Here is a 26,510-nt window from a genome sequence, read left to right on the forward strand (position 1 = left end):
GTAAGTTAATTGGTTGTTTAATAGCCACAATTTTTTATTTAAAATTGGTTAATCGCTCAGCGCTACCGGTTGGTTAGCTGGCTGTATGGCTGTCTGATAGGTTGGCTGTTTGGCTGGCTGGTTGGTTGGTTGAATGACTTGCTGGTTGGTTGGTTGGTTGGCTTGCTGGCTGGCTGGCTGGTTGAATGGCTTGCTGGCTAGCTGGCTGTTTGGCTGGCTGATTTGTTTGTAGAATGGCTGGCTGACTGGCTAGCTAGCTGGCTGGGGGAATATAAAGCAGAGCCACAGCTTAAAGACTAAACCCCCAGAGTGGAGCAGCCTGGGGAGAGAGAGAGCGGAGGTGAACTGAGCCGCATCTGCCTCCCTCCTCATCTCCTCTCTCCATCCCTCCCTCGATGACAACTCTCGCTTTCTGTTTCTCTTTTTGTACATTCTGTCTCTCGATTCCCTTCCTCTTTATCCAATTCTCTTTTTCTCCATTCTCCCTCTCTCTCTCTCTCTCTCTCGCTCATTTTCTCGCTCACTCTCTCCTTCACTTGTCATTCCTTTATTTCCTCTATTTCCCATGGCACGAAGAAGTGACTATTGGGTTGTTAAGTTAACACCCAAAATGAAACACCAAGGCCCTGGCTGGGTAGCATTTAACCAGTTGGTTGTAGCTAGTTAGTACCATACGTTCTTCCCACTAGCTGCTATACTATCTGGACTGGCTTGTCGCCGAAACAAAGACATTCTGCCAAGTTATTTGAGGAAGTTAAGAGAGGAAGGCTCCACACTGCTCTCTCACTTGAGAATCTTACCTAGTTATTTTCCGATGATCTCATTTTGCTCTTTTGTAGCTTTGACAAGTATGTGTGTGTTTCCCATCCCAGTTTGTTCCTCTCTCTTTGTAGGTTTTACAGACACACCCCATCCTATGGCTGCAACCCGTCTAATTTAGTGTACCTGACGCGCACAACCCATTGTTGTTAGTCTGCAGTCAATAAGGCTAAGTGAATCTCAGCCTGTATTGCTTTTCATTCCCTACACTTTTTGGCCCTGACTGAGATCTGTATTAACCCAGAAGAACACTGCTACTCCATCTGCTCTCTAGTCATCTGACTATGTGTTCTGTCATAGTCCCCGAGAGCATTTGGTTGTCAGGGTGGTGGCACAAGGCTACTAATTTCTCTGAAGTGGATACCCTCCCAACTCACCTGTCTTATCTCTTCAATTGAATTCCACGCAGTCACTGTCACCTGTCCACTCCAGTTTAAATGATCATTTATTGCACACCAGGTGTCATTTGAGAGTTATTCAATGAGCTCGACACCTTGATAAGCCCATTTCAAGACGATGGATCACGACTCTAACTTCCTGACGCCTGACTTCAGTTCATTTCTTTCCACCACTTTCTTATGTTGACCTCACCCTTTCCCAGTCACCTCCCACTCACACTGCAGGCAAAACGCTTGACCTCATCTTCACAGGAGGCTGTTCGCTATCTAATCTCACTGCACCCCCTTCCATGTCTCTGATCACTACTTTGTTTCCCTTCCTCTCCTTCTCACCTCCAACCCCACCCACTCAGCCCCTACCCAGATGGTTATGCGCCGCTTCAATCTTCACCCTCTCTCCTGCTACTCTCTCCTCTTCTATCCTATCCTCTCTTCCTTCGGATAAATCCTTCTCCCTTCCATCTACTGATTCTGCCTCTTTGACCCTACTCTCCTCGCTTTCCACATCCTATGCCTCGCACCGTCCCCTTTCCGGGCTGGCCGACTCGGCCCTCCCCTCCTTCTTCGTGGCTGAGTGACTCATTCCGGGCTTACAGATTGTCTACGGCAGCTGAGTGAAAATTGAGGGGAGGTCCTCCGGGAGTTTAGTTATTGTCCTTTCAGTCCATCCTCTGTATCTGCTGCTAAAGCCACTTTCTGTCACTCTAAATGTCAAGCTTCTACCTATAACCCTAGGAAACTCTTTTCCACCTTCTCCTCCTTCCTTAATCCTCCACTCCTCCCTCCCTCTCTGTTGACAACTTTTTCAACCACTTTGTCGTCAAAAGAAGGTTGACGACATCCGCTCCTTATTCACTCAGCCTATTGAGTACACTGGTCCCACTCACACAGAACTACCCTACGCCTTGACTTCTTTCTCCCCGCTCTCTTCAGATGAAATCCTGCGACTACTGAGGTCCAGCCGCTTGACAAACCTTCCCGCTCAACCCAATCCCCTCCTCCCGCCTCTAGACTATCTCCGGAGGCCTTCTCCCATTCCTCCCTTCCTTCATCAACTCATCAAAAATGACATACCTGTATCTCTTCTTTCTTTTATTTCCAAAAAACTTGAGCGTGCTCTGGTCAAACTGTCTCGCCATCACTCTCAGAACGATCTTCTTGATCCATAACCAGTCAGGGTTCAGGGCGGCTCACTCAACCGAGACTGCTCTCCTCGGTGTCACGGAGGCTCTCCGCACTGCCGCAGCTGACTCTCTTGCTCCTATTTTCATATCCTCCTTAATCTATCCGCTGCCTTCGATGCCATGAACCATCAGATCGTCCTCTCAGGGCTGGGTGTCTGAGGCTCTGCACACTCTTGGATTGCATCCTACGTGGAGATGATCTGTGTCTGTACCACGTACTCTCACTACTGGTGTCTCCCAGGGCTCAGTTCTAGTCCCTCACCTCTTCTCTCCGTACACCAAGTCACTCGGCTCTTGTCATGTCCTCACATGTTCTCTCCTATCATTGCTGTGCGGATGACACTCAACTACTTTTTCTCCTTCTCCCCTTCTGACACCCAGGTGGCGACATGCATCTCTGTGTGCCTGGCAGACATCCCAGCTTGGATGTTGGCCCACTGTCTCAAGCTCAACCTTGACAAAATGGAGCTGCTCTTACTTCCGGGGAAGGCCTCCCCAAAGGCAAGACCTTTGCATCATGGTTGACAACTCCACAGTGTCCTCTTCCCAGAGTGCAAAGAACCTTGGCGTGACCCATTCTCTGCGAACATAACTCGCTCCTGCAGGTTCATGCTCTACAACATCCGTAGAGTACGATTATTCCTCACACAGGAAGTGGCTCCAGGTCCTTATCCAGACACTTGTCATCTCCCATCTAGTCTACTGCAACTCTCTGTTGGCTGGGCTCCCCGCTTGTGGCATCAAACCCCTGTAATTTATTCAGAATCCCACAGCCCACTTGGTGTTCAAACTTTCTCAGTTTTCCCATGTCACCCCGCTTCTCCGCACACTCCACTGGCTTCCAGTCAAAGCTTGCATCATCTTCAAGACCCTGGTGCTTGCCTACGTCGATGTGAAGGTGTTTAGCCCTAGGGTCCTGAGCATAGTGATGAGCTTTGAGGGCAGTATGGTGTTGAACGCTGAGCTGTAGTCAAGCACTTAATGGCTACAGATGTGAGTGCTATGAGTCAGTAGTAATTTAAGCAAGTTAACTTGGCGCTCTTGGGCACAGGGACTATGATGGTCTGCTTGAAACATGTAGGTATTACAGACTAGGTCAGGGAGAGGTTGAAAATGTCAGTGAAGACACTTGCCAGTTGGTCAGCTCATGCTCTGAGTACACGTCCTGTTAATCTGGCCTTGTGAATGTTGTTTAAAGGTCTTACTTACATTGGCTACGGAGAGCATGATAACACAGTCGTCCGGAACATTTGGTGCTCTCATGCTTCAGTATTGCTTACCTCAAAGCGCGCATAGAAGTAATTTAGCTTGTCTGGTAGACTCGTGTCACTGGGCAGCTCGTGGCTGAGCTTCCCTTTGTAATCCGTAGTAGTTTGCAAGCCCTGGCACATCCAATGAGCATCAGTGTAGTAGGATTCAATCTTAGTCCTGTTTGATTGTTCATCCCAGGGCATAGCATGATTTCTTATAAGCGTCTGGATTAGTGTCTCGCTCCTTGAAAGCGACAGCTCTAGTCTTTAGCTTAGTGTGGATGTTGCCTGTCATCCATGGCTTCTTGTTGGGATATGTACGTACGTTGTGGGGATGATGTGGTATCTTCCTCAAAGCTATCGGATGAATCCCAGAACATATTCCGCGATTCCTAAGGAGAAGAGGCGTTGTCATGCCCTTTTTATGACTGTGTTGGTGTGTTTGGACCATGATAGTTCCTTAGTGACGTGGACACAGAGGAACTCAAAGCTCGCGATCCGCTCCTATACAGCCCTGCACTTGACACGATTGTGATGTGTTGTTGACTCACCTAACTATCTTAAGATGAATGCACTAATTGGAAGTCACTCTGGATAAGAGCGTCTGCTAAATTACTAAAATGCTAAATGTTTTAAACAGTGGTCCACTCCACAGTACACAGTGGGTTCCCTCTCCCAACACTGAGCTGGGTTTAAGGGCTATCAGCCCCAGCCTGTTGTCAGCTCTCTGCCCTCAGAGAGCTGTTGGTGACCTATTGGTGATCCGTCCATTGGTGGTCCATAGACAACAGAACAAAGTGGGCTCCATGTTAGCACCATGGGGAAGAACAGGCCGAGGCAGAGACAGGCCAGTGTGGAAGGGAAGACCTGCCTGCTGTAGCTATGTTGGGAAGGGTTGTAAAGGCTATGCATAGGCAGAAACAGAGGCAGGCCCTGAACTGTGCTGTAGTTAGCTGTGATGCCAGACCTCCGCTAGGGGAGCTGAGTGTGCTGTCTCACTGAGTGATACCCCTGTCTCTACCTCCAATAAATAATGCAGCCTCTACACGCGCGCGCACACACACACACACACACACACACACACATACATGCCTTCAGAGCTACAAATGTATTAGCTGCTTTATATTCTTTTGTCTTGGGAAAACGGTTCGCAAGGAGGAGGAGGGGAGAGGAAGTAGTGTACAACAGAATAACAACAACAACAGTGGCAACATCCCTCCCCCCCAGTCTTGGATCCCCCTGGTATACTGGAGGTCCCACACATCACCTGGAGGAATGGAGGAGGAAGGGGGGGGAGAGAGAGAGAGAGAGAGATGCTTGTTGGAGAAGGAAGGGAGAGAGAGATGGTGTTGGAATGTTGTGTACATTGAGAGAGATGGCCATCTGTTTTTCTGTATATATGCCTACATCACACACACACACTTTTGTTGTATCTGTGATCTTGTCGGTCTCCATGGCTCAGGGACTGTCACTTTTGCCTGTCAACACATGTGGGCGGGGCTATGGCCGTTACGGAATCCGGCAACCCATACGTTTTTATTTGAAGAGAGATGGAGTATGTGTGTTTTCTGTGTGCCATATGTACAACACTAAGCTAGGCTCTCCGAAACATATTGGTGTTCCTACATGGCGGTTAATAATAGTAGTGAGTCCATACGGCGGTGGCGGCTCAGACGTGTGTGACAGTTTTATAGCCACACAGCCTTCCTACACACTGATACGCCACACACACACACACACACACACACACACACACACACACACACACACACACACACACACACACACACACACACACACACACTACCCCCACCCTCATATCTCTGTTCCTTGTTGCCTGTGGTTATGGTGGCAGGCAGCTTTGTCTAGTGATCGAGGGGGATCAGTGGTTGTTCCCCATGGCTAGGCTGCTGTGCCAGACAGACACACAGACCCAGGACCAACCTCAGTCAGACAGACAGAAGTGGTGGCTGGCTCAGCTAACCCATATGGTGCTCTGCTCTGCTCCTGTCCCCCAATTACTCCCCCTCCCCACAGGGGAGGTGTTGGGAGATAAAGCCCTTAAGGCTCTACCCCCCTGCCTGTTCCGTACCCCCAGAGCTGCTTAGCCTATTGTCACAGCAATCTGCCACCACCTATAGGTCTTTCTCTCTTCTCTCCTCCATCCCTCTATCCCTGCCTCCCTCCCTAACTCCTTCCATCCCTCCCTCCCTCCCGGCCTCCCTCCCTCTTTCACCGCCATCACCCCTGATAATCGATGTACTGTAAGTAATCGTAGGTAATTATTTAAGCTATGGGTCTGGACCTATAGAAAGGAAAACCTTTTCCCTGATTCTCTCAACTGAAACACTTATCAGCTCTGGGGATTAAGTTGTTTCTGTGTATTTTGGTTATTTAGCCTAATTGAATTATTTAATGAGATTCTTTTAATGAGCTCACTATCAGACTTTGAATTAGTCTTTGTTCAACAAGTAATGTTATTGATTAAATATATTTGATTAGGCTAAACTTACAGGGTGGTGTATCAACACAAAAATACATTAATTTATTAATAATAAACGTTATATAAGTAGTGTTCTTACTATTAATGCATTGAGTATTCCATAGTTTTTAAACATGTATAAGTAGCATTATATAAAACATCTATACTGGCTTGTTACTGAAGTGTGACTGTTGATTTTGTCATTGGTTTGTTGTTTATGTTATGCCAGTGTTGTCTAATCAGTGGCTGTGTTATTCTGGTTCTCAGGAGTTTCTCCAGACGATACCCAAGTTCTGCTTCCCCTTCGATGTGGAGAGGTAAGGAACAGGATTCCTTCCCCCTGCTCCCCTGCTAATAGTCCTGTACTCTACCCTACCAACACAGGGACACACACACACTAATATGTTTTAGTAACAGGAGAGCTGTGTGTGTATGCTGTGGAGCGATGGCGTGTGGAGTCTGTTGTTAACAGCTGGTGGTGTAGTTGAAGCCAAAAGCCTCTCTTAGTCTCCTAAACACCAAGCCAGTCTGCTCCCTGCTCCCTGCCCAACCCATGCCAAGCCATTTGATCTCACTCCCACCACGGTGTGGGTGTGCTATTTTGTGTGTGTGTGTGTGTGTGTGTGTACCCGCGTGTGCTTTTGTATGCATTTCTGTCTGTCTGCATATATGTGTATGTCTCGCTTGTATCATGTGTTTGTCTTTGATTGAATAACTATATCTCTAGATTTGGTACCAGTCTGATTTGAAAAGCAGCCCTCTGTAGAGGATTCTGCTCTTATTTTGTAGCCTGGAAAATGACATTGGAAAAGTGCCATTGTATAGTTAGGAGGTAAGGGGGTGGGGGTTGGGATTTCCTGAGCTGTGCTGTTCTCCACGCGAGCTTTACTGCTGCCATCTAGTGATGGAACTTCATAAGAAACGCACATGCCCAACTCACACACACTCAACAGTCAGGGACTGTAGCCAGAATCATATCGAAAAAGTTTAGAGGTGAGGTCGAGGGACTTCGACTAAGCGTTGGGGGAGTAGTTACTTTTCCCAATTAAAAAAAAATACTGTATCTTTATAATGTTATAATACGTTTGTCATTGCTTTCCTCTGCTGTGATAATGTGGTAATAAGGAATTTCTAATTTTCTATTTAACTGAAACCATTACATTACTTTCACTGGTCTGATTGTCATGATTCCCTGGACTGAAATGTTCCCATGTGTGCTTGTGAAGTAATGATTTGTTATTTCTGTTCCATATGTGACTGTGTGGTCATACTGTATTTCTTGAGGTAATTGGTCGAGTGTTAATGGTGTGTTCTCTCTCTACCGTACGTGTGTGTGCGTTTCTCAGGGTTTCCCAGAGTCAGGTGGGCCAGAACTTTACCTTTGTGCTGACGGACATCGAGAGCAAGCAGAGGTTTGGCTTCTGCAGACTCACTTCCGGCTGCCGTGTCTGCATCTGTCTGCTCAGGTACAACACGCTCACACATATTTAGTAGACTTTGATCTCGAGTACATTTAAGTAAGGAAGCTTATTCTTTAGCACCCTCAAACTCAACTCTGGACCTCGAAGCCAGTTCCACTGCGTTTTTCCCCCATTGTTCCCGTCTAATCTGTGACTGATTTTAGACCTGGGACACCAGGTGTGTGCAACTAATTATCAGGTGGAACAGAAAATCAGCAGGCTCCAGACCTCATAGGGTAAGAGTTGAATAGCCCTGTTTTATCTATTGACCGATTGCATCAATCAGTTAGTCATTCATGTTTTGTTTTTTTTCTGAAAAGGGTTTTGTCACAATTGCCTTTTTCATGAGGAAAGACATCTATATTATTGACATGTTACTTATTCATAAATACCAACTGTTTGTAATATCCTCACGTCAGTCACATGCAGATTACATTTCTTAATTGATTGTCGAGAGAGTGGGGTTCTCTTTTGGAAGCAGTGTGAATCAGAGTGTTACCCTCTTCAATTTCTTCATGCCCAGTTACAGAAATATTCTAAACTCATGAATTCCATATTAGTTTGGTCCCTATAATGTTATTAATTTAGTTCATTTATTTAACCCGGAGTCAATTAGGAACAATCTATCATTTACTATGACAACTATGAAGAATTATTTTAATAGTGAATTGTAATTTCAACTCCCTCTCGAGATATCGTTTAGCACAGCCTGGATTTATCTCAAATGTCATCTTTTATTATTAATGCACATAAAGACATTTTAGTAAAAATTATTTAATAGGGCCTTAGAAACTTTTATATTTTATATTAACAATTTAAATAACAAACATTTCATTAATTAAACAATATAGTTGAACAAACCACAGAATTAATGGGAATTTGCACAGTCCAAAAACAATAATGAAAAAACATTATCGAAAAAAACGAATTTCTCATATGCTAAACTAAATGCAGTAATTGCCTAAGTGTCGTGAGGTAGTGTGTGTTGTGTGGATATTGACTGGCAGCCGCAGGGTTTATCTTGTTCTTGATGAGCTGCTGTCGAGATGAGCTGCCCCCCACCTCCGCCCTCCACCCCCTCCCTCCACACACACCCGCCCATCCCGGCCAGCCACCACCATGCCCTTTGTTTTCCTTTTTCTTTTTTGTCTTTCTCCTCGTTATTCGGCTACAGGCACAGAAGCACGGCAAAGGAAGCCGCTTTGCCCATAATTATGCATGAAGCCTCGCTGCCAATTAGCAGAGACTCCCCTGTCCCCCTCTCTGAGTCCCACATGCTAATTCATTTGACATATGATGTATAAAATTCATTATGCATTCTGAACAGTTTGCATGGCTTGCTTCATTCATAATAAGAAATGTATAGAAAGAAAAAAAATATTCTGTGAGTGTGTTTTAAAGACTTCAGTTTGTTTTTGCTGCCTCCTTTTTTTGCCTCGTAAATAGACCCACTGTGTGGCGAAAAAAGGTTAGTGAAAATAGTTTAAATCATGATTACAAAGACATGCATATTTTAGATACCTCATGGTTTAGAAATGTGAAATATTATATATATATTTACATATTAGTAATACAAAGTAGAATTAATATTTTTTTTTTTGCCCAGTTTGCTTTATTTGAGAAATGCAGAAATGGAAGGAAGTTGGGAATTCTTAGATAAGCAATCCAAGTTGTGATCATATTGAATAATCCTTTTAAATCTACAGTATGTAGTGATCAAATGAGACAGAGACATTGCCTTCACAAAGTATTCACACCCCTTGACTTGACTTTAAAAGTAAAATGTGACAGCCTGCATTAAAAATGTTATGAATTGAGATTTGTTTTGTCGTTGGCCTACACACAATACCTCATAATGTCAAAGTGAAATTATATTTCTCTACATTTTTACAACTGAATTAAAAATGAAAAGCTGAAATGCCTCAAGTATTCAAAGTAAACATTTACTTTAAAAGTCACATAATAAGTTGCAAAGACTCACTTTGAGTTGCAATAATAGTGTTTAACATGATTTTTTTATTGGCTACCTCATCTCTTTACTCCACACGCATAATTATCTGTAAGGTCCGTCAGTCGAACAGTGAATTTCAAACACAGATTCAACCACAAAGACTCGGAAGGTTTTCCAATGCCTCACAAAGAAAGGGCACCTATTGGTAGATGAGTAAAAAAACAACTAAAAAGCAGACATTGAATAGCCCTTTGAGGATGGTAAAGTTATTAATTACACTTTGGATAGTGTATCAATACACCCAGTCGCTACAAAGATACAGGTGTCCTTCCTAACTGAGTTGCTGGAGAGGAAGATTTTGGGGATTTCACCATGAGGACAATGGTGACTTCAAAACAGTTACAAAGTTTTCTCCTATCACAGCAATTAAACTGAGGATGGATCAACAAGATTGTAGTTACTCCCCAATACTAACCTTATTGATAGAGTGAAAAGACAGAAACCTGCACAGAATTAAAATATTCAAAACATGCATCCTGTTTACATTAAGGCATTAAAGTAAAACTGCAAAAAAAACGTGGCAAACTTTGTTCCGAATACAAAGTGTTAGGTTTGGGAAAATCCAACACAACAAACACATCACTGAGTACCACTCTTCATATTTTCAATCATGGTGGTGGCTACATCATGTTAGGACTAGTGGGGTTTAAAAAACAAGACAAAAACAGAATAGAGCTAAGTTCAGGCAACATCCTATAGGAAAACCTGGGTTAGTCTTCTTTCCAACAGACACTGGGAGACAAATTCACCTTTCAGCAGGACAATAACCTAAAACACAGTCCAAATATGCGCTGCAGTTTCTTACCAAGACGACATTGAATGTTCCTGAGTGGCCTATGGCAAGACTTGGACATGGCTTTACAACAATGATCAACAACCAACTTAACAAAGCTTGAAGAATAAAAAACAAAGTGCCAATATTGTACAATCCAGGTGTGCAAAGATATTAGAGACTTACCCAGAAATTCATCACTGCCAAAGATGATTCTAACATGTATTGACTTAGTGCGTTGAATACTTATCTAAATCAAGATATATTAGTATATTAGTGTTTTATTTTTATACATATATATGATGATTTATATATATATATATATATATATACACACATAACACACACACACACACACACACACACACAGTTGAAGTCGGAGGTTTACATACACTTAGGTTGGAGTCATTAAAACTTGTTTTTCCTCTGTCGCAGCCAGCCGCGACCGGGGTACCCATGGGGCGGCGCACATTTGGCCCAGCATCGTCTGAGTTAGGGAGGGTTTGGCCGGCAGGGCTATCCTTGTCTCATTGCTCACTAGCGACTTTTGTGGCGGGTCGGGCGCAGTGTACGCTGACACGGTCGCCAGGTGTACGGTGTTTCCTCCGACACATTGGTGCAGCTGGCTTCCGGGTTGGATGGGCATTGTGTCAAGAAGCAGTGCGGCTTGGTTGGGTTGTGTTTCGGAGGACGCATGGCTCTCGACCTTTGCCTCTCCCAAGTCCGTACAGGAGTTGCAGCGACGAGACAATACTGTAACTACTACCAATTCGATACCATGAAATTGGGGAGAAAAAGGGGTGAGAAATACAATTTAAAAAACAAACTTGTTTTTCAACCACTCCACAAATTCCTTGTTAACAAACTATAGTTTTGGCAAGTCGGTTAGGACATCTACTTTGTGCATGACACAAGTCATTTTTCCAACAATTGTTTACAGTCAGATTATTTAACTTATAATTCACTGTATCACAATTCCAGTGGGTCAGAAGTTTAAAAACACTGAGTTGACTGTGCCTTTAAACAGCTTGGAAAATTAGAGAAAATTATGTCATAGCTTTATTCTGATAGGCTAATTGACATCATTTGAGTCAATTGGAGGTGTACCTGTGGATGTTTTTGAGGGCCTACCTTGAAACACAGTGCCTCTTTGCTTGACATCATGGGAAAATCAAAAGAAATCAGCCAAGACCTCAGAAAAATAATTGTAGACCTCCACAGGTCTGTTTCATCCTTGGGAGCAATTTCCAAAAGCCTGAAGGTACCACGTTCATCTGTACAAAGAGTAGTACGTAAGTATAAACACCATGGGACCACACAGCCGTCATGCCGCTCAGGAAGGAGACACGTTCTGTCTCCTAGAGATGAACATACTTTGGTGCGAAAAGTGCAAATCAATCACAGAACAACAGCAAAGGACCTTGTGAAGATGCTGGAGGAAACAGGTACAAAAGTATCTGTATCCACAGTAAAACGAGTCCTATGGCGACATAACCTGAAAGGCCACTCAGCAAGGAAGAAGCCACTGCTCCAAAACTGCCATAAGAAAGCCAGACTACGGTTTGCAACTGCACATGGGGACAAAGATCGTACTTTTTGGAGAAATGTCCTCTGGTCTGATGAAACAAAAATAGAACTGTTTGGCCATAATGGCCATCGTTATGTTTGGAGGATAAAGGGGGAGGCTTGCAAGCCGAAGAACACCATTCAAACCGTGAAGCACAGGGGTGGCAGCATCATGTTGTGGGGGAGCTTTGCTGCAGGAGGTACTGGTGCACATCACAAAATAGATGGCGTCATGAGGGAGGACAATTATGTGGATGTATTGAAGCAACATCTCAATACATCAGTCAGGAAGTTAAAGCTTGGTCACAAATGGGTCTTCCAAATGGGAAATGCATTCCAAAGTTGTGGCAGAATAGCTTAAGGTATTGGAGTGGCCATCACAAAGCACTGACCTCAATCCTATAGAAGATTTGTGGGCAGAACTGAAAAAGTGTGTGCAAGCAAGGAGGCCAACAAACCTGACTCAGTTACACCAGCTCTGTCAGGAGGAATGGGCCAAAATTCACCCAACTTATTGTGGGAAGCTTGTGGAAGGCTACCCGGAACATTTGACCCAAGTTAAACAATTTAAAGGCAATGCTACCAAATACTAATTGAGTGTATGTAAACTTCTGACCCACTGGGAATGTGATGAAAGAAATAAAAGCTGAAATAAATCATTCTTTCTACTATTATTCTGACATTTCAAATTCTTAAAATAAAGTGGTGATCCTAACTGACCTAAGACAGGGAATTTTTACTTGGATTAAATGTCAGATATTGTGAAAAACTGAGATGAAATGTATTTGGCTAAGGTGTATGTAAACTTCCGACTTCAACTGTATATATACAGTGCATTCAGAAAGTATTCAGACCCCTTGATTTTCCCCCACATTTTGTTACGTTACAGCCTTATTTATTACGTTACATTTCCTCAACAATCTACACACAATACCCCATAATGACAAACAAAACAGGGGTTTAGAAAGTTTTGCTAATGTATTAAACATTTAAAACAGAAAAAACACATTTACATAAGTATTCAGATCCTTTGCTACGAGGCTCGAAATTAAGCTCAGGTGCATCCTGTTTCCATTGATCATCCTTGAGATGTTTCTACAACTTCATTGGAGTCCACCTCTGGTAAATCCAATTGGACATGATTTTGAAAGGCACACACCTGTCTATAGAAGGTCCCACAATTGGAAGTGCATGTCAGAGCAAAAACCAAGCCCTGAGGTCGAAGGAATTGTCCATAGAGCTTCGAGACAGGATTGGGTCGAGGCAAAGATCTGGGGAAGGGTACCAAAAAATGTCTGCAGCATTGAAGGTCCCCAAGAACACAGTGGCCTCCATCATTCTTAAATGGAGCTTCCTAGAGCTGATCACCCGGCCAAACTGAAATCGGGGGAGAAGGGCCTTGGTTGGGGAGGTGACCAAGAATGTGATGGTCACTCTGACTGAGCCGCAGAGTTACTTTGTTGAGATGGGAGAACCTTCCAGAAGGACAACCATCTCTGCAGCACTCCACCAATCAGGCCTTTATGGTAGGGTGTCCAGATGGAATCCACTCCTCAGTAAAAGGCACATGACATCCCAATTGGAGTTTGCCAAAAGACAGCTAAAGACTCTCAGACCATGAGAAACAAGATTCTCTGGTCTGATGAAACCTGGCACCATGCCTTCGGTGAAGCATGGTGGTGGCAGCATCATGCTGTGGGGATGTTTTTCAGTTACAGGGACTGGGAGACTGGTTAGGATCGAGGGAAAGATGAACGGAGCAAAGTACAGAGAGATCCTTGATGAAAACCTGCTCCAGAGCGCTCAGGACCTCAGACTGGGGCAAAGGTTCACCTTCCAACAGGACAACAACCCTAAGCACACAGCCAAGACAACTCGGAGTGGCTTCGGAACAAGTCTCTGAATATCCTTGAGTGGCCCAGCCAGAGCCCGAACTTGAACCCGATCGAACATCTCTGGAGAGACCTGAAAATAGCTGTGCAGCAATGCTCCCCATCCAACCTGAGATCTTGAGAGGATCTGCAGAGAAGAATGGGAGACACTCCCCAAATACAGGTGTGCCAAGCATGCGCGTCATACCCAAGAAGATTCAAGGCTGTAATCACTGCCAAAGGTTCTTCATCGTTTACTGAGTAAAGGGTCTGAATAGTTATGTAAATGTGACATTTAACTTTTTTGTTTGTAATACATTTTCAAAACTTTCTACAAACCTGTTTTTGCTATTTCATTATGGGGGTATTTTGTGTTGATTGTTGAGATTCTTTTTTTTTTTACAATTCAATCTATTTTAATCCCACATTGTAACGCAACAAAATGTGGAAAAGGTCAAGGGGTATGAATACTTTCTGAAGGCACTTGCGATAAAGGAGGCTTCTAGCTAGCTACCTTTTATTTAATGAGTCTGTTCCCCGGATATAAAACTAAGGTAAGTAAAACAGTTTGCGTCCCTGTGATTGTTGAGGTGCCCCGAGTATAGAATTGTCACCTATGCTAACACAAGGAAGTGGCTTAATGAGTAGGACAGTTCTATGTGGCCAGGTCTTTGTTGTGCTGCGGCTAAAGTCCAGGCTGAAAGGGCCACGCTACCTTCAGGCCAAAACCTCTTCAAAGAGGCAGAATGTTTCGATTTTACTCTTTCTTCCTTCCCCTCCATACTCTTCTTCCTCCTCCTCTCCTCTTTTGGTCACTCTCTCATATTTAGGGACAAATCACCCTTGGACATGTCAGAGGGGTCTCAGATGAAAAAAGGTGTTTTCCTTGATTTTATTTGGCGGGTGAGACCTGGGTTCCCTTTTAGGGACGTCGGCGCTCCAGTTTGTGGTCACTTAGCGAGACGCCGGAGGACATTTCCTTCCCTGTACTTAACCTCTGACCCGGGAAAGTAAAGGTATAATCAAATCTTCCAGTGAGCTGGCTACAAGGTGCAAGTTGACTTTCACTAAGGGCCGTGGGTGTGAAGAGAGATTTAAGACCCGTCCAGGGAATATGAATAACAGTGCCGCGCTTAACATCCAACAGGTGTAGTTTATTTATCACATGAAAACCTAACCTGCCCAAAGATATGTAGATATTTATTTGCATTGAGATATTGCAGTTTGTTTATTCTGATAATATCCCTAAACCAGGGAAAAAAACTCTCTTCTCTCTCTTCTATTTGTTTTTATGGGTAATTACATAATTTGCGTCGTTACAAAAACACCAGTTAATTTATTTGAGCTTTTAGAGAATATAAGTCTTAAGAATTAAGACATAACGAAAAGGATTTGACCACATCTAGCCTATATCTTCTGTTCTGCCCATCTATGTGTAGATGGGAGAGTCTCTGAGGGGTTGTGTTGTGGTAGGGGATACAGTCTGTTGCCTGGCTACCCATCCACATCGCTTCGGCCAAGCGTCTCGCCCACTAACATTTCTTCTCCACGATGAGTCTGGATTTGCTTCCTCCCCAACAACTTATTGAATGCGAACACATTCAAACCATTCTGATTGCTCCCAGAAAACTATGGGTTGGTCCAGTGCCAGCCTACACATAAATCACTTTATTTTGATGTCAGCGCACACTAATTTATAGGATTAGCAGGTTCAGATTGATGCATGGAGGTATTTGATCAAGCAACCAAATTAAATTCAGGATTAGTCGTCAGGAAATACAGTCGACGGGGTTGTGTTAGGGGATAAAGTCTGCGGGGTTGTTTTGTGTGTAGAGGATACAGTCGGGTTGTTTTGTGGTAGGGGATCCGTGTTGGGGAAGCTACTATGAAAATATAGTTTACCAAGTTACCAATTACTTCACACTGGAAGAAGTTAAACTACAATAAAGCTACCCTTAAACATATAGTTTACTTAACTACTTTTTCAAAGTAACTTTAGTTAACGTCATCCAAACTACACTCAACAAAAATATAAACTTTAGTTAACGTCATCCAATCTACACTCAACAAAAATATAAACTTTAGTTAACGTCATCCAATCTACACTCAACAAAAATATAAACTTAACGTGTAAAGTGTTGGTTCCATGTTTCATGAGCTGAAATAAAAGATCCCTGAAATTTTCCATACCCACAAAAATATTATAAAAATGTTTTGGGGTACAAATGTGTTTAAATCCAAGTTAGTGAGCATTTCTCCTTTGCAAAGATAATCCATCCACATGACAGGTGTGGCATATCAAGACGCTGATTAAACAGCATGATCATTACACAGGTGCTTGGGACAATAAAAGGCCACTCTAAAATGTGCAGTTTTGTCACACAACACAATGCCACAGATGTCTCAAGTTTTGAGGGAGTGCACAATTGGCATGCTGACTGCAGGAATGTCCACCAGAGCTGTTGTCAGAGAAAGTTTATTTATCTGCCATAAGCCCCCTCCAACGTTGTTTTAGAGAATTTGGCAGTATGTCCAACCGGCCTCACAACCACAGACCATGTGCATGGTGTCGTGTGAAGACCATATGTATGGTGGGCGAGCGTTTTGCTGATGTCAATGTTGTGAACAGAATGCCCCATGGTGGCGGTGGGGTTATGGTATGGGCAGGCATATGTTACGGACAACAAACACAATTCCATTTTATTAATAGCTATTTGAATGCACAGAGATACCGTGACGAGATCTTAAGGCCCATTGTCGTGCCATTCATCCGCCTCCATCACCTCATGTTTCAGCATGATTATTGCACGGCCCCATGTTCCAAGGATCTGTACACAATTCCTGGAAGCTGAAAATGTCCAAGTTCTTCCATGGCCTGCATACTCACCAGAAATGTCACAAACCCATTGAGCATGTTTGTAATGCTCTGGATCGACGTGGACGACAGCATGTTGCAGTTCCCGCCAATATCCAGCAACTTCGCACAACCATTGAAGAGGAGTGGGACAACATTCCATAGGCCACAATCAACAGCCTGATCAACTCTATGCAAAGGAGATGTGTCACACTGCATGGTGTAAATGGTGGTCACACCAGATACGGACTTATCCACGCCCCTACCTTTTTTAAAGGTTTCTGTGACCAACAGATGCATCTCTATTCCCAGTCATGTGAAATCCATAGATTAGGGCATAATTTATTTATTTCAATTGACTCATTTCCTTATATAAACTGTATATATTTGAAATTGTTGCATGTTGCGTTTTATATTTTTATTCAGTATACTTTGTGAAAAAGTATCATATCTAAATCTTAAATTGCCAGAACAGTGGAGTCAGATGTTGACAGAATGTTTGAAATGATAATCTGATGCCGAAAAAGAAAGTCAATTCAGGCGTTCTTTACCCATATTTTATTTTAGTCAAAAAGTAGTGTGTAGTTCCTGTAGTTCGCTAGACCAGTACATAGCCAAAAATGTTATTAACTATTGAAAACACTACAAAGATATTAATTTTGTTCAACTACCACCAAGCTCATCAAAATGTAATTAAGTTGGTTATTTGAATCAGCTGTGTAGTGCTAGGGATTAAAATCAAGAGTTTTGGAAACCCTGCTGTAGGAGATACAGTCTGAAGGTTTGTGTTGTGGTAGGAGATACAGTCTGAGGGGTTGTGTTGTGGTAGGAGATACAGTCTGAGGGGTTGTGTTGTGGTAGGAGATACAGTCTGAGGGGTTGTGTTGTGGTAGGAAATACAGTCTGAGGGGTTGTGTTGTGGTAGGAGATACAGTCTGAGGGGTTGTGTTGTGGTAGGATATACAGTCTGAGGAGTTGTGTTGTGGTAGGAAATACAGTCTGAGGGGTTGTGTTGTGGTAGGATATACAGTCTGAGGGGTTGTGTTGTGGTAGGAAATACAGTCTGAGGGGTTGTGTTGTGGTAGGAAATACAGTCTGAGGGGTTGTGTTGTGGTAGGATATACAGTCTGAGGGGTTGTGTTGTGGTAGGAAATACAGTCTGAGGGGTTGTGTTGTGGTAGGAAATACAGTCTGAGGGGTTGTGTTGTGGTAGGAGATACAGGCGGAGGGGTTGTGTTGTGGTAGGAGATACCGTCTGAGGGGTTGTGTTGTGGTAGGAGATACAGTCTGAGGGGTTGTGTTGTGGTAGGAGATACAGTTGGAGAGTTTGTGAGTTGGCCATAGACTTAACTGGTTTACTCGGAGTATCCAGTACTTTGAGTGATGTGTGTGTTTTAAAACAGCTGGAGAGATAGCCGGGCCTCCACACACATTGATGGATGTCTCTCTATCTGGGGATTTAGGAAGCACAAACAGACCTAAGCTGCTAACGTGAGGAGAGGAGCAATGATTTCTTAAATCGCTTCATTTAAGAAAAAAAGAAACACATACTGTACCACAGGAAATAGCTCAGAAATAATCATCCGTTTTATACAAAAACATGCACCAATCGGTGTGTGAGGCCTGACTGGACAGAGAGAGAGGAGAGAGGAATGTGAAGAATTAGTGTCCAGGAGCCTGGCTTTGTAAACAAAGGACCTGATGAGACTGATAATGACTGGTCTTTGTTTCAATGACCTGTTCAGAATTCTTTGAAAATGTTCATTTGGTTGTATGGATTAATTTGGTTGTATTGATTTTTCTCCCTCTTTTAATGTTGAATATAAACTTCAACACATCTACAATGAGATGGGCAGTGTTTCTGTTATATGCATCTGAATTACTTTAAGTATTTTGTCATTTGGATTACACTGAGCTGAACTACCAAAATACTTTTCTACAACATTTTTTTTTATAGTGGTTCACCATTTTGTTTCCCCACTTTCATTGGTATCAGAAGTCTGATGGCACTGCTAAATGAACTAAATATAAACGTGTTTACAAAAATGGAGCATGCTGAGTGTTATTCTAATGATCTCCGCCCCGAAACAAGGTTTTGTCTAGAAGGGATACAGCTTTTGTCAAAATAGACTTCTCGTAAACAGGTTTCGGAGAACGTACGCAGCAGGTTAAGATAATTCGCGTAGCAGGTTAGGGGAATTAGGTTAAGTTGTATCCCATCTAGACATGACCTCGAAACAAGGCCAATAACAATAACCAGTGTGCTTTGCAGTTCATTTTGGTCATTTAGCAGACACTCTTGTCCAGAGTGACTTACAGTCGGTGAATTCAACTAAGGTAGATAAAGAACAACATAATCACAGTCATAGCAAGTAAAAGGTTTCTGTAACCTTTACTGAGAATGTTGTTGCTCTTTGGGCCAGCTACTTGCAAATGTATTTCTGTATTTTAAAATACAAAACACATGTATTTGAATTTAAAACATTTCAAGTATTTTCTAGTTTATTTTGATACATTGATCTTTAGGGTATTTAGTCATTGTCATTTTTTGCCCATCCCTGCCTCGAGCCCATAGAAATATCCACTGCCTATTTGTTTGAAAGCATGGCATATTTATATTTTAATGTCTAGCCAGCATTTGATTACATTTTGGGTTTGTAGAGTGTGACCTGATTACGGTGAGCTCTTCATGCGGACGTCAAAATATTGACATGTTAAGGAGCTGATTGTTTCAGGTTAATGGTCACTCAGGCCCTCTGATTGGTGTGCTTGGCTGCACTTGCCTGGGAACCGCCGTGTCATTGGCCCCCTTGCAGATTTAGTGATATGAACATTTGCATTTAGGTTGACTTTATTGTTTTTTTCTTGTTGTGTGTTAATTCCAGTCTGCAGAGCAGCCAGTGACCCATGCCCTGAGAACTACCCAGTATCCCCTGTCTCCCTCTACAGGACTTCCCTGGCTAATAAAAGTCTCTCACACACATACATATTTTCATTAAAGTTTCATTGTGATTTTTTTGTGCAGTGAATTTTTGTTAGCCATTTCAGCCAGGTAGCCATTTCAATTTAACAAGTGACTTTTGTTAATGCAGCATGCCCGCACATTTTGTTTAATGTAAGTTTCATTTTGAGAATATTCATTCATTTCTTTGTTCTTATATTTCACCTTCATTCAGTTAATGAATGTTAATAAAGCATTTTTTAAAAACAATTTTAAGTGACATAATCCAACGTCATTATGCAATGCCTCACTTCGATACCTCACCACATTTGTATTATTTGATTGCATAACATTATACATGCACTGAGCTCTCTCTTCTGAGCAACCTTCAAGCCAAAACAAAATGTTGGCCATATTCCACCTCAAAAGGAAGTCAACTAACTCCGCCAAGAATATGTCAACCATATAAAGAAAGCCATGTTGCAAGATACATTTGGCTTCTGGTGGGTGTATTTTGCGATTAGCTATAACACAAACACTACAGTATAATTTTTTTTTCTTCTTCATTTTATTTATTTATTTAACATGAATTTGATAAGGAAAAACCAGAAGGAATGTCTATTTTAAAATGTAAATAAGGGGAGGGGAGAGGGAAAAGAGAGGGAAAAAAAGTGAAAAGGGGCAGTGGGTAGTGCTTTTCTTTCTGTGCATCTGTGTGTTGGCTTGGGCTGAGCCTGGACTGTGCATCTGTGTGTTGGCTTGGGCTGAGCCTGGACTGTGCATCTGTGTGTTGGCTTGGGCTGAGCCTGGACTGTGCATCTGGGATCAGTATGCTTGTAAACCATGGCATCCCTCCTCGTCCTCCTCTACCACAGCTTTCGTTGGCCCAGTCGTGTTGGGTTGAAGAAACTAAAGCCAGTCTCTACCTCCCGTCTTTACCTCCCCAACCCACCGCCTTTAGACTAAAGCCTGCCTCTCTACCGCCCCTGCAAATAGCCCAAAATACAAAGAATGTCGTAATTACATAGTATTAGACCGTATTTACAGTATATTGTAGACCTATATATCCATTTTTAACCATAGTAGGCGGGCTATACATGGCTGTGTCCATAGCTGTGTCCATACTTTGTAAGAAAACCCAACAACAATTGAATTTAAATATTTGTGTTTTTATTGTGAAATATAGCAAAATAGTCTAATATTAATTTGAATTATGGATTGATTGTAAATGTGCATTTTGTGTTCTTTCTCTCTTGCAGTTATCTCCCCTGGTTTGAGATCTACTACAAGTTCCTGAACACACTAGCAGATTACCTAACCAAAAACCAGGTGATACGGCCTTCATATCTCTGTACAGTACCTCCTTTAGGACATTTCATAAGACTCAGGGTTAGCAAACCTGATATTGAGGTACAAGATGTGGCATGTGGCAGAAGTCACCAACCAACAATAGACTAGTACGCTACTTTTCATCAGCTTCTGTTGGGCATGATCTTGTTTTGCACACAGTAGCAGTTTAAGGTTGTATGTACAGTAGCTGGTTGTGAGAGCCATGTTGTTGTAAGTTGTTAGTAGTGTTCTGTTTGTTTGTAAATGGGGCTGAGCTGGGGGAGAGAGAGTCGGGCTTGGCTTGGCTCTGAGTTTTTTGAGGCAGCGATGTTGACATTTCACAGACCAAACGCTGATTTAGAGCTAGAAGTCAACTCCTGATGATTTACTGGAAAACAACAAACAGTTTAGGAATACACACACTTTGCCAAACTATTTCAGCAACAGAGGGAAAGAAGTTCAGGGAATGTATAAAAGAAATGGGGAAAAATGTGCAGCTAGCGTAAAGTGGAATTGATGAGGCAGTGTTTATACCAGAGCGCGAGAAAGGAGGGAGAGCGAACAGGGGGAGAGGGAGATGGAGAGAGGAAGGGAGCAGTTGGGAGCTGGGACTAAGGAGTGCCATCAGTGTGCTGTCATGTAGCTTTGCTTCCTCAAAGCTACTATGCTGAGAGAGGGGTGAAGGGGACAGAGCCTCCCCAACATACACACACGCCCATACTCTCGCACACACAATCACACAGGCGCAGGTTCAGGGGGTACAGGAAACAATACATGTCACGCAACACTTCAACCAATCAGAGCACAGGCGGTCATTAGCCTGCTCTCCTGCTTTTAGCATCTTGAATGTATTTTTTATGCATATATATTTATTGTATAAGGTGTATGTGTGTGTGTGTGTGTGTGTGTGTGTGTGTGTATATATATATATATATATATATATATATATATATATATATATATATATATATATATATATATACTTCTATATTCCTTCTAAAATGTCAATTTCTTTATATGTCACAGACAGTACTGTATTTGATTTGAACTGAAGTATAGTACTGTAAATTAATTTATGGATGGATTTCTTTGACCGATGTCATTTTCAGTCAAAACAAAAGTAGAGGACAAGTGTAAATGCTATTTTCTGTAAAATAATAAGTCCTTTGTTTGTGTGAACATTTCTATGTTCATCGTTATCTCTGCTCTGAGAGATAGAGAGTGAAAGAGGGATTCGGTAAGAGATAGATGAGATATGTGTGTGTGTGTGTGTGTGTGTGTGTGTGTAAATGTTGGGAGACTGCAGTGTTGGTGTGCATGATTTGGTTTATATTTACCCTGCTGTTGCAAGGCGATGGAGGGATGTTGACAGACGAGGGGAGACCGTAGCGATGAGGGTTTAGGGCCAGGGGTAAATTAAGTGTTTCCTCAGGCTCAGCCCGGTTACTGACCATGCGTGTGAGCATTCAGCCTCTCGTGACAGGAGGCTGTTTAATCTCACACTCTCTCACTGTCTATCACACACACTCTCTCTCACTCTCACTCTCACTCTCTCCCACACACACACACACACCGTTTCACACACATAGTCACACGCAGGCATACACACTAATGTTAAAGCTCCACCGTCAAAAACTGGCATTCAGAAGAGACAGAAATTCTCTGAAGCCAAAATATTTTTCATAAATAACAACCTTTTTTCTTTGTCTTAGTAACCTGTCTTAGTGACTACGTAATTATGTCTTAGCAACCTCTATTCCAATTATACTGTGCTCTTTATCATTACAACAGTAACTAGACAAGTAATTCAGAGAGTTCATCCAGGAAAAGATGTGTGATGACGGTGCCTGTTTAGTGGCCAGCCTGATCTCTCTATGGAGCACAGACTTCTGGGTAACTACACATCAGAACCCCAGCCCTTGTACAGTAGGTCCTAAATCAGCACTGGGTAACCGTCCTCTGCTGTGGCCGGACACATCGCTCTGCCTCTTTTTCTTAACCTCCTCCTCGCCACTCATTAAACGCTGTGTGTCAGACGGATGTTTCGAGCCCCTTGGAGGAACACACTCAGCTTCCAGTGCCCTGCTCCCAGCTACTTGCCAGCCACACCGTCAGCGCCTTTTCAAATCGCTCATGAGTTGACATACAATATCAGATGACATTTTTGTGTGTCTGTGTGTTTTGGTTTTGTTGTTAAGTTATATACAGTACCAGTCAAAGGTTTGGACACACCTACTCATTCCAGTGTTTTTCTTTATTTGTATTATTTTCTACATTGTAGAATAATAGTGAAGACATCAAAACTATGAAATAACACATATAACTCATGTAGTAACCAAGAAAGTGTTAAACAAATCTTTTGGATTTTAGATTCTTCAAAGTAGCCACCCATTGCCTTGATGACAGTTCTGCACACTCTTGGCATTCTCTCAATCAGCTTCATGATGAATGCGTTTCCAACAGTATTGAAGGAGTTCCCACTTATGCTGAGCACTTGTTGGCTGTTTTTCCTTCACTCTGTGGTCCAACTCATCCCAAACTATCTCAGTTGGGTTGAGGTCGGGTGATTGTGGAGGCCAGGTCATCTGATGCAGCACTCCATCACTCTCCTTCTTGGTCAAAAGCCCTTACACAGCCTGGAGGTTTGTTTTGAGTCATTGTCCTGTTGGCAAAAAAAATGATAGTCCCACTAAGCGCAAACCAGATGGGATGGCGTATCGCTGCAGAATGCTGTGATAGCCATGCTGGTTAAGTGTGCCTTGATTTTCAATAAATCACGACAGTGTCAACAGCAAGGCACGGTGGGAACCACACATACAGAGATCATCCATTCACCTACTCTGCGTCTCACAACGACATGATGGTTGGAATCAAAAATCTGAAATTTGGACTCATCAGACCAAAGGACAGATTTCCACCAGTCTAATATCCATCGCTCGTGTTTCTTGGCCCAAGCAAGTCACTTCTTATTGGTGTCCTTTAGTAGTGGTTTCTTTGAATTCGACCATGAAGGCCTGATTTACGCAGTCTCCTCCGAACAGTTGATGTTAACTCAGTTTTTCATATATACATAGTCACTTTAACCATATCTACATGTACATACTACCTCAATCAGCCTGACTAACCGGTGTCTGTATGTAGCCTCGCTACTGGATATAGCCTGTCTTTTTTACTGTTGTTTTATTTCTTTACTTACCTATTGTTCACCTAATACCTTTTTTGCACTATTGGTTAGAGCCTGTAAGTAAGCATTTCACTGTAAGGTCTACATCTGTTGTATTCTGCGCACGTGACAAACTTTGATTTGATTTGAGATGTGACTGTTACTCTGTGAAACATTAATTTGGGCTGCAATTTCTGAGGCTGGTAACTCCAATGAACTTATCCTCTGCAGCAGCGGTAACTCTGGGTCTTCCTTTCGTAGCGCTTTATGGTTTTTGAGACTGCACTTTAAGAAACTTTAGTAGTTATTGAAATTTTCCGCGTTGACTGACCTTCATGTCTTAATATAATGATGGACTGCCGTTTCTCTTTTCTTATTTGAGCTGTTCTTACCATAATATGGACTTGTTTTTTACCAAATAGGGCTATCTTCTGTAAACCACCCCTACCTTGTCACAACACAACTGATTGGCTCAAATGCATTAAGATGGAAAGAAATTCCGCAAATTAACAATGTATTCCAGGTGACTACCTCATGAAGCTGGTTGAGAGAATGCCAATAATGTGCAAAGCTGTCAAGGCAAAGGGTGGCTACTTTAAAGAATCTCAAATATAAAATATATTTGGATTTGTTTAGAACTTTTTTGGTAACTACATGATTCCATATGTGTTATTTCATAGTTTTGATGTTCTCACTATTATTCTACAATGTAGAAAATAGTAAACATAAAGAAAAAGCCTTGAATGAGTAGGTGTGTCCAAACTTTTGATTGGTACTGGGTGGGTGGGTGTGTGTGTGCGCGCGTGTGTGAGTGTGTGTGACACATGGTTTTACATTTGTATAATTTGTATTATTCTTATTGAGTGTGATTTATGGTGTGTTCTAAGGAGAATGAGCTGAATGACATGCTGAACTCACTGTACAGCCTGCCGGTGCCAAAGCCCTTCACCCCAGTCAACCTGAGTGTGGTAAGTACAGTGGGACCACTTGAGCTGTACACTGCAAAGAAAAGGGAGGGGGAAAACGGAGGGAGGAGAGAATAGTGAGGAAATATGGGAGATATAGTTGAGACAGATGGGTTAGTGAAAAGTGAGTGGCGAGATGAGAGTGAGCTAGAGGAGAGCTTGGATAAGGAAGAGTGGAGTAATAAATACAGTTGAAGTCTGAAGTTTACATACACCTTAGCCAAATATATTTAAACTCAGTTTTTCACAATTCCTGACATTTAATCCTGATAAAAATTCCCTGTCTTAGGTAAATTAGGATCACCACTTTATTTTAAGAATGTGAAATGTCCGAATAATGTTAGAGAAAATTATTTATTTCAGCTTTTATTTCTTTCATCACATTCCCAGTGGGTCACATTGCCTTTTAAATTGTTTAACTTGGGTCAAATGTTTCGGGTAGCCTTCCACAAGCTTCCCACAATAAGTTGGGTGAATTTTGACCCATTCCTCCTGACAGAGCTGGTGTAACTGAGTCAGGTTTGTAGGCCTCCTTGCTCGCACACGCCTTTTCAGTTCTGCCCACAAATGTTCTGTGGGATTGAGGTCAGGGCTTTGTGATGGCGACTCCAGTACCTTGACTTTGTTGTTCTTAAGCTATTTTGCCACAACTTTGGAAGTATGCTTGGGGTCACTGTCCATTTGGAAGACCCATTTGAGACCAAGCTTTAACTTCCTGACTGATGTCTTGAGATGTTATTTTAATATATCCACATAATTGTCCTTCCTCATGAAGCCATCTATTTTGTGAAGTGCACCAGTCCCTCCTACAGCAAAGCACCCCCACAACATGATGCTGTCACCCCCGTGCTTCATGGTTGGGATGGTGTTCTTCGGCTTGCAAGCGTCCCTCTTTTTCCTCCAAACATAACGATGGTCATTATGGCCAAACAGTTCTATTTTTGTTTCATCAGACCAGAAGACATTTCTCCAAAAAAGTATGATCTTTGTCCCCATGTGCAGTTGCAGACTGTAGTCTGACTTTTTTATGGTGGTTTTGGAGCAGTGGCTTTCAGGTTATGTCGATATAGGACTCGTTTTACTGTGGATACAGATACTTTTCTATCTGTTTCCTCCAGCATCTTCACAAGGTCCTTTGCTGTTGTTCTGGGATTGATTTGCACTTTTCGCACCAAAGTAGACCGAATGCGTCTCCTTCCTGAGCGGTATGACGGCTGTGTGGTCCCATGGTGTTTCTACTTGTGTTCTATTGTTTGTACAGATGAACATGGTACCTTCAGGTGTTTGGAAATTGCTCCCAAGGATGAACCAGACTTGTGGAGGTCTACAATTATTTTTCTGAGGTTTTGGCTGATTTATCTTGATTTTCCCACAATGTCAAGCAAAGAGGCACTGAGTTTGAAGGTAGGCCTTGAAATACATCCACAGGTACACCTCCAATTGAC

The 26,510-nt window shown here is 42.6% G+C and overlaps 1 protein-coding gene across 8 annotated transcripts in view; it reads left to right on the forward strand.

Moving 5' to 3' along the window:
* The window catches only part of LOC112251009 (DENN/MADD domain containing 1B), a 174,065-nt gene that overhangs the window by 78,183 nt on the left and 69,372 nt on the right, over positions 1 to 26,510 (forward strand). For 7 of the 8 annotated variants that reach the window (XM_024421615.2, XM_024421624.2, XM_024421632.2 and 4 more), the window contains 4 exons: positions 6,401 to 6,450; positions 7,480 to 7,599; positions 20,868 to 20,937; positions 24,988 to 25,068. In XM_024421615.2, coding sequence (XP_024277383.1) covers positions 6,401 to 6,450; positions 7,480 to 7,599; positions 20,868 to 20,937; positions 24,988 to 25,068 — 321 coding nt within the window. The remainder of the gene's footprint in view (positions 1 to 6,400; positions 6,451 to 7,479; positions 7,600 to 20,867; positions 20,938 to 24,987; positions 25,069 to 26,510) is intronic. The other variant, XM_042321731.1, reaches the window with a different exon arrangement.

The sequence above is a fragment of the Oncorhynchus tshawytscha genome, linkage group LG01, assembly GCF_018296145.1.
Source record: "Oncorhynchus tshawytscha isolate Ot180627B linkage group LG01, Otsh_v2.0, whole genome shotgun sequence".
Classification (NCBI taxonomy): Eukaryota; Metazoa; Chordata; class Actinopteri; order Salmoniformes; family Salmonidae; genus Oncorhynchus; species Oncorhynchus tshawytscha.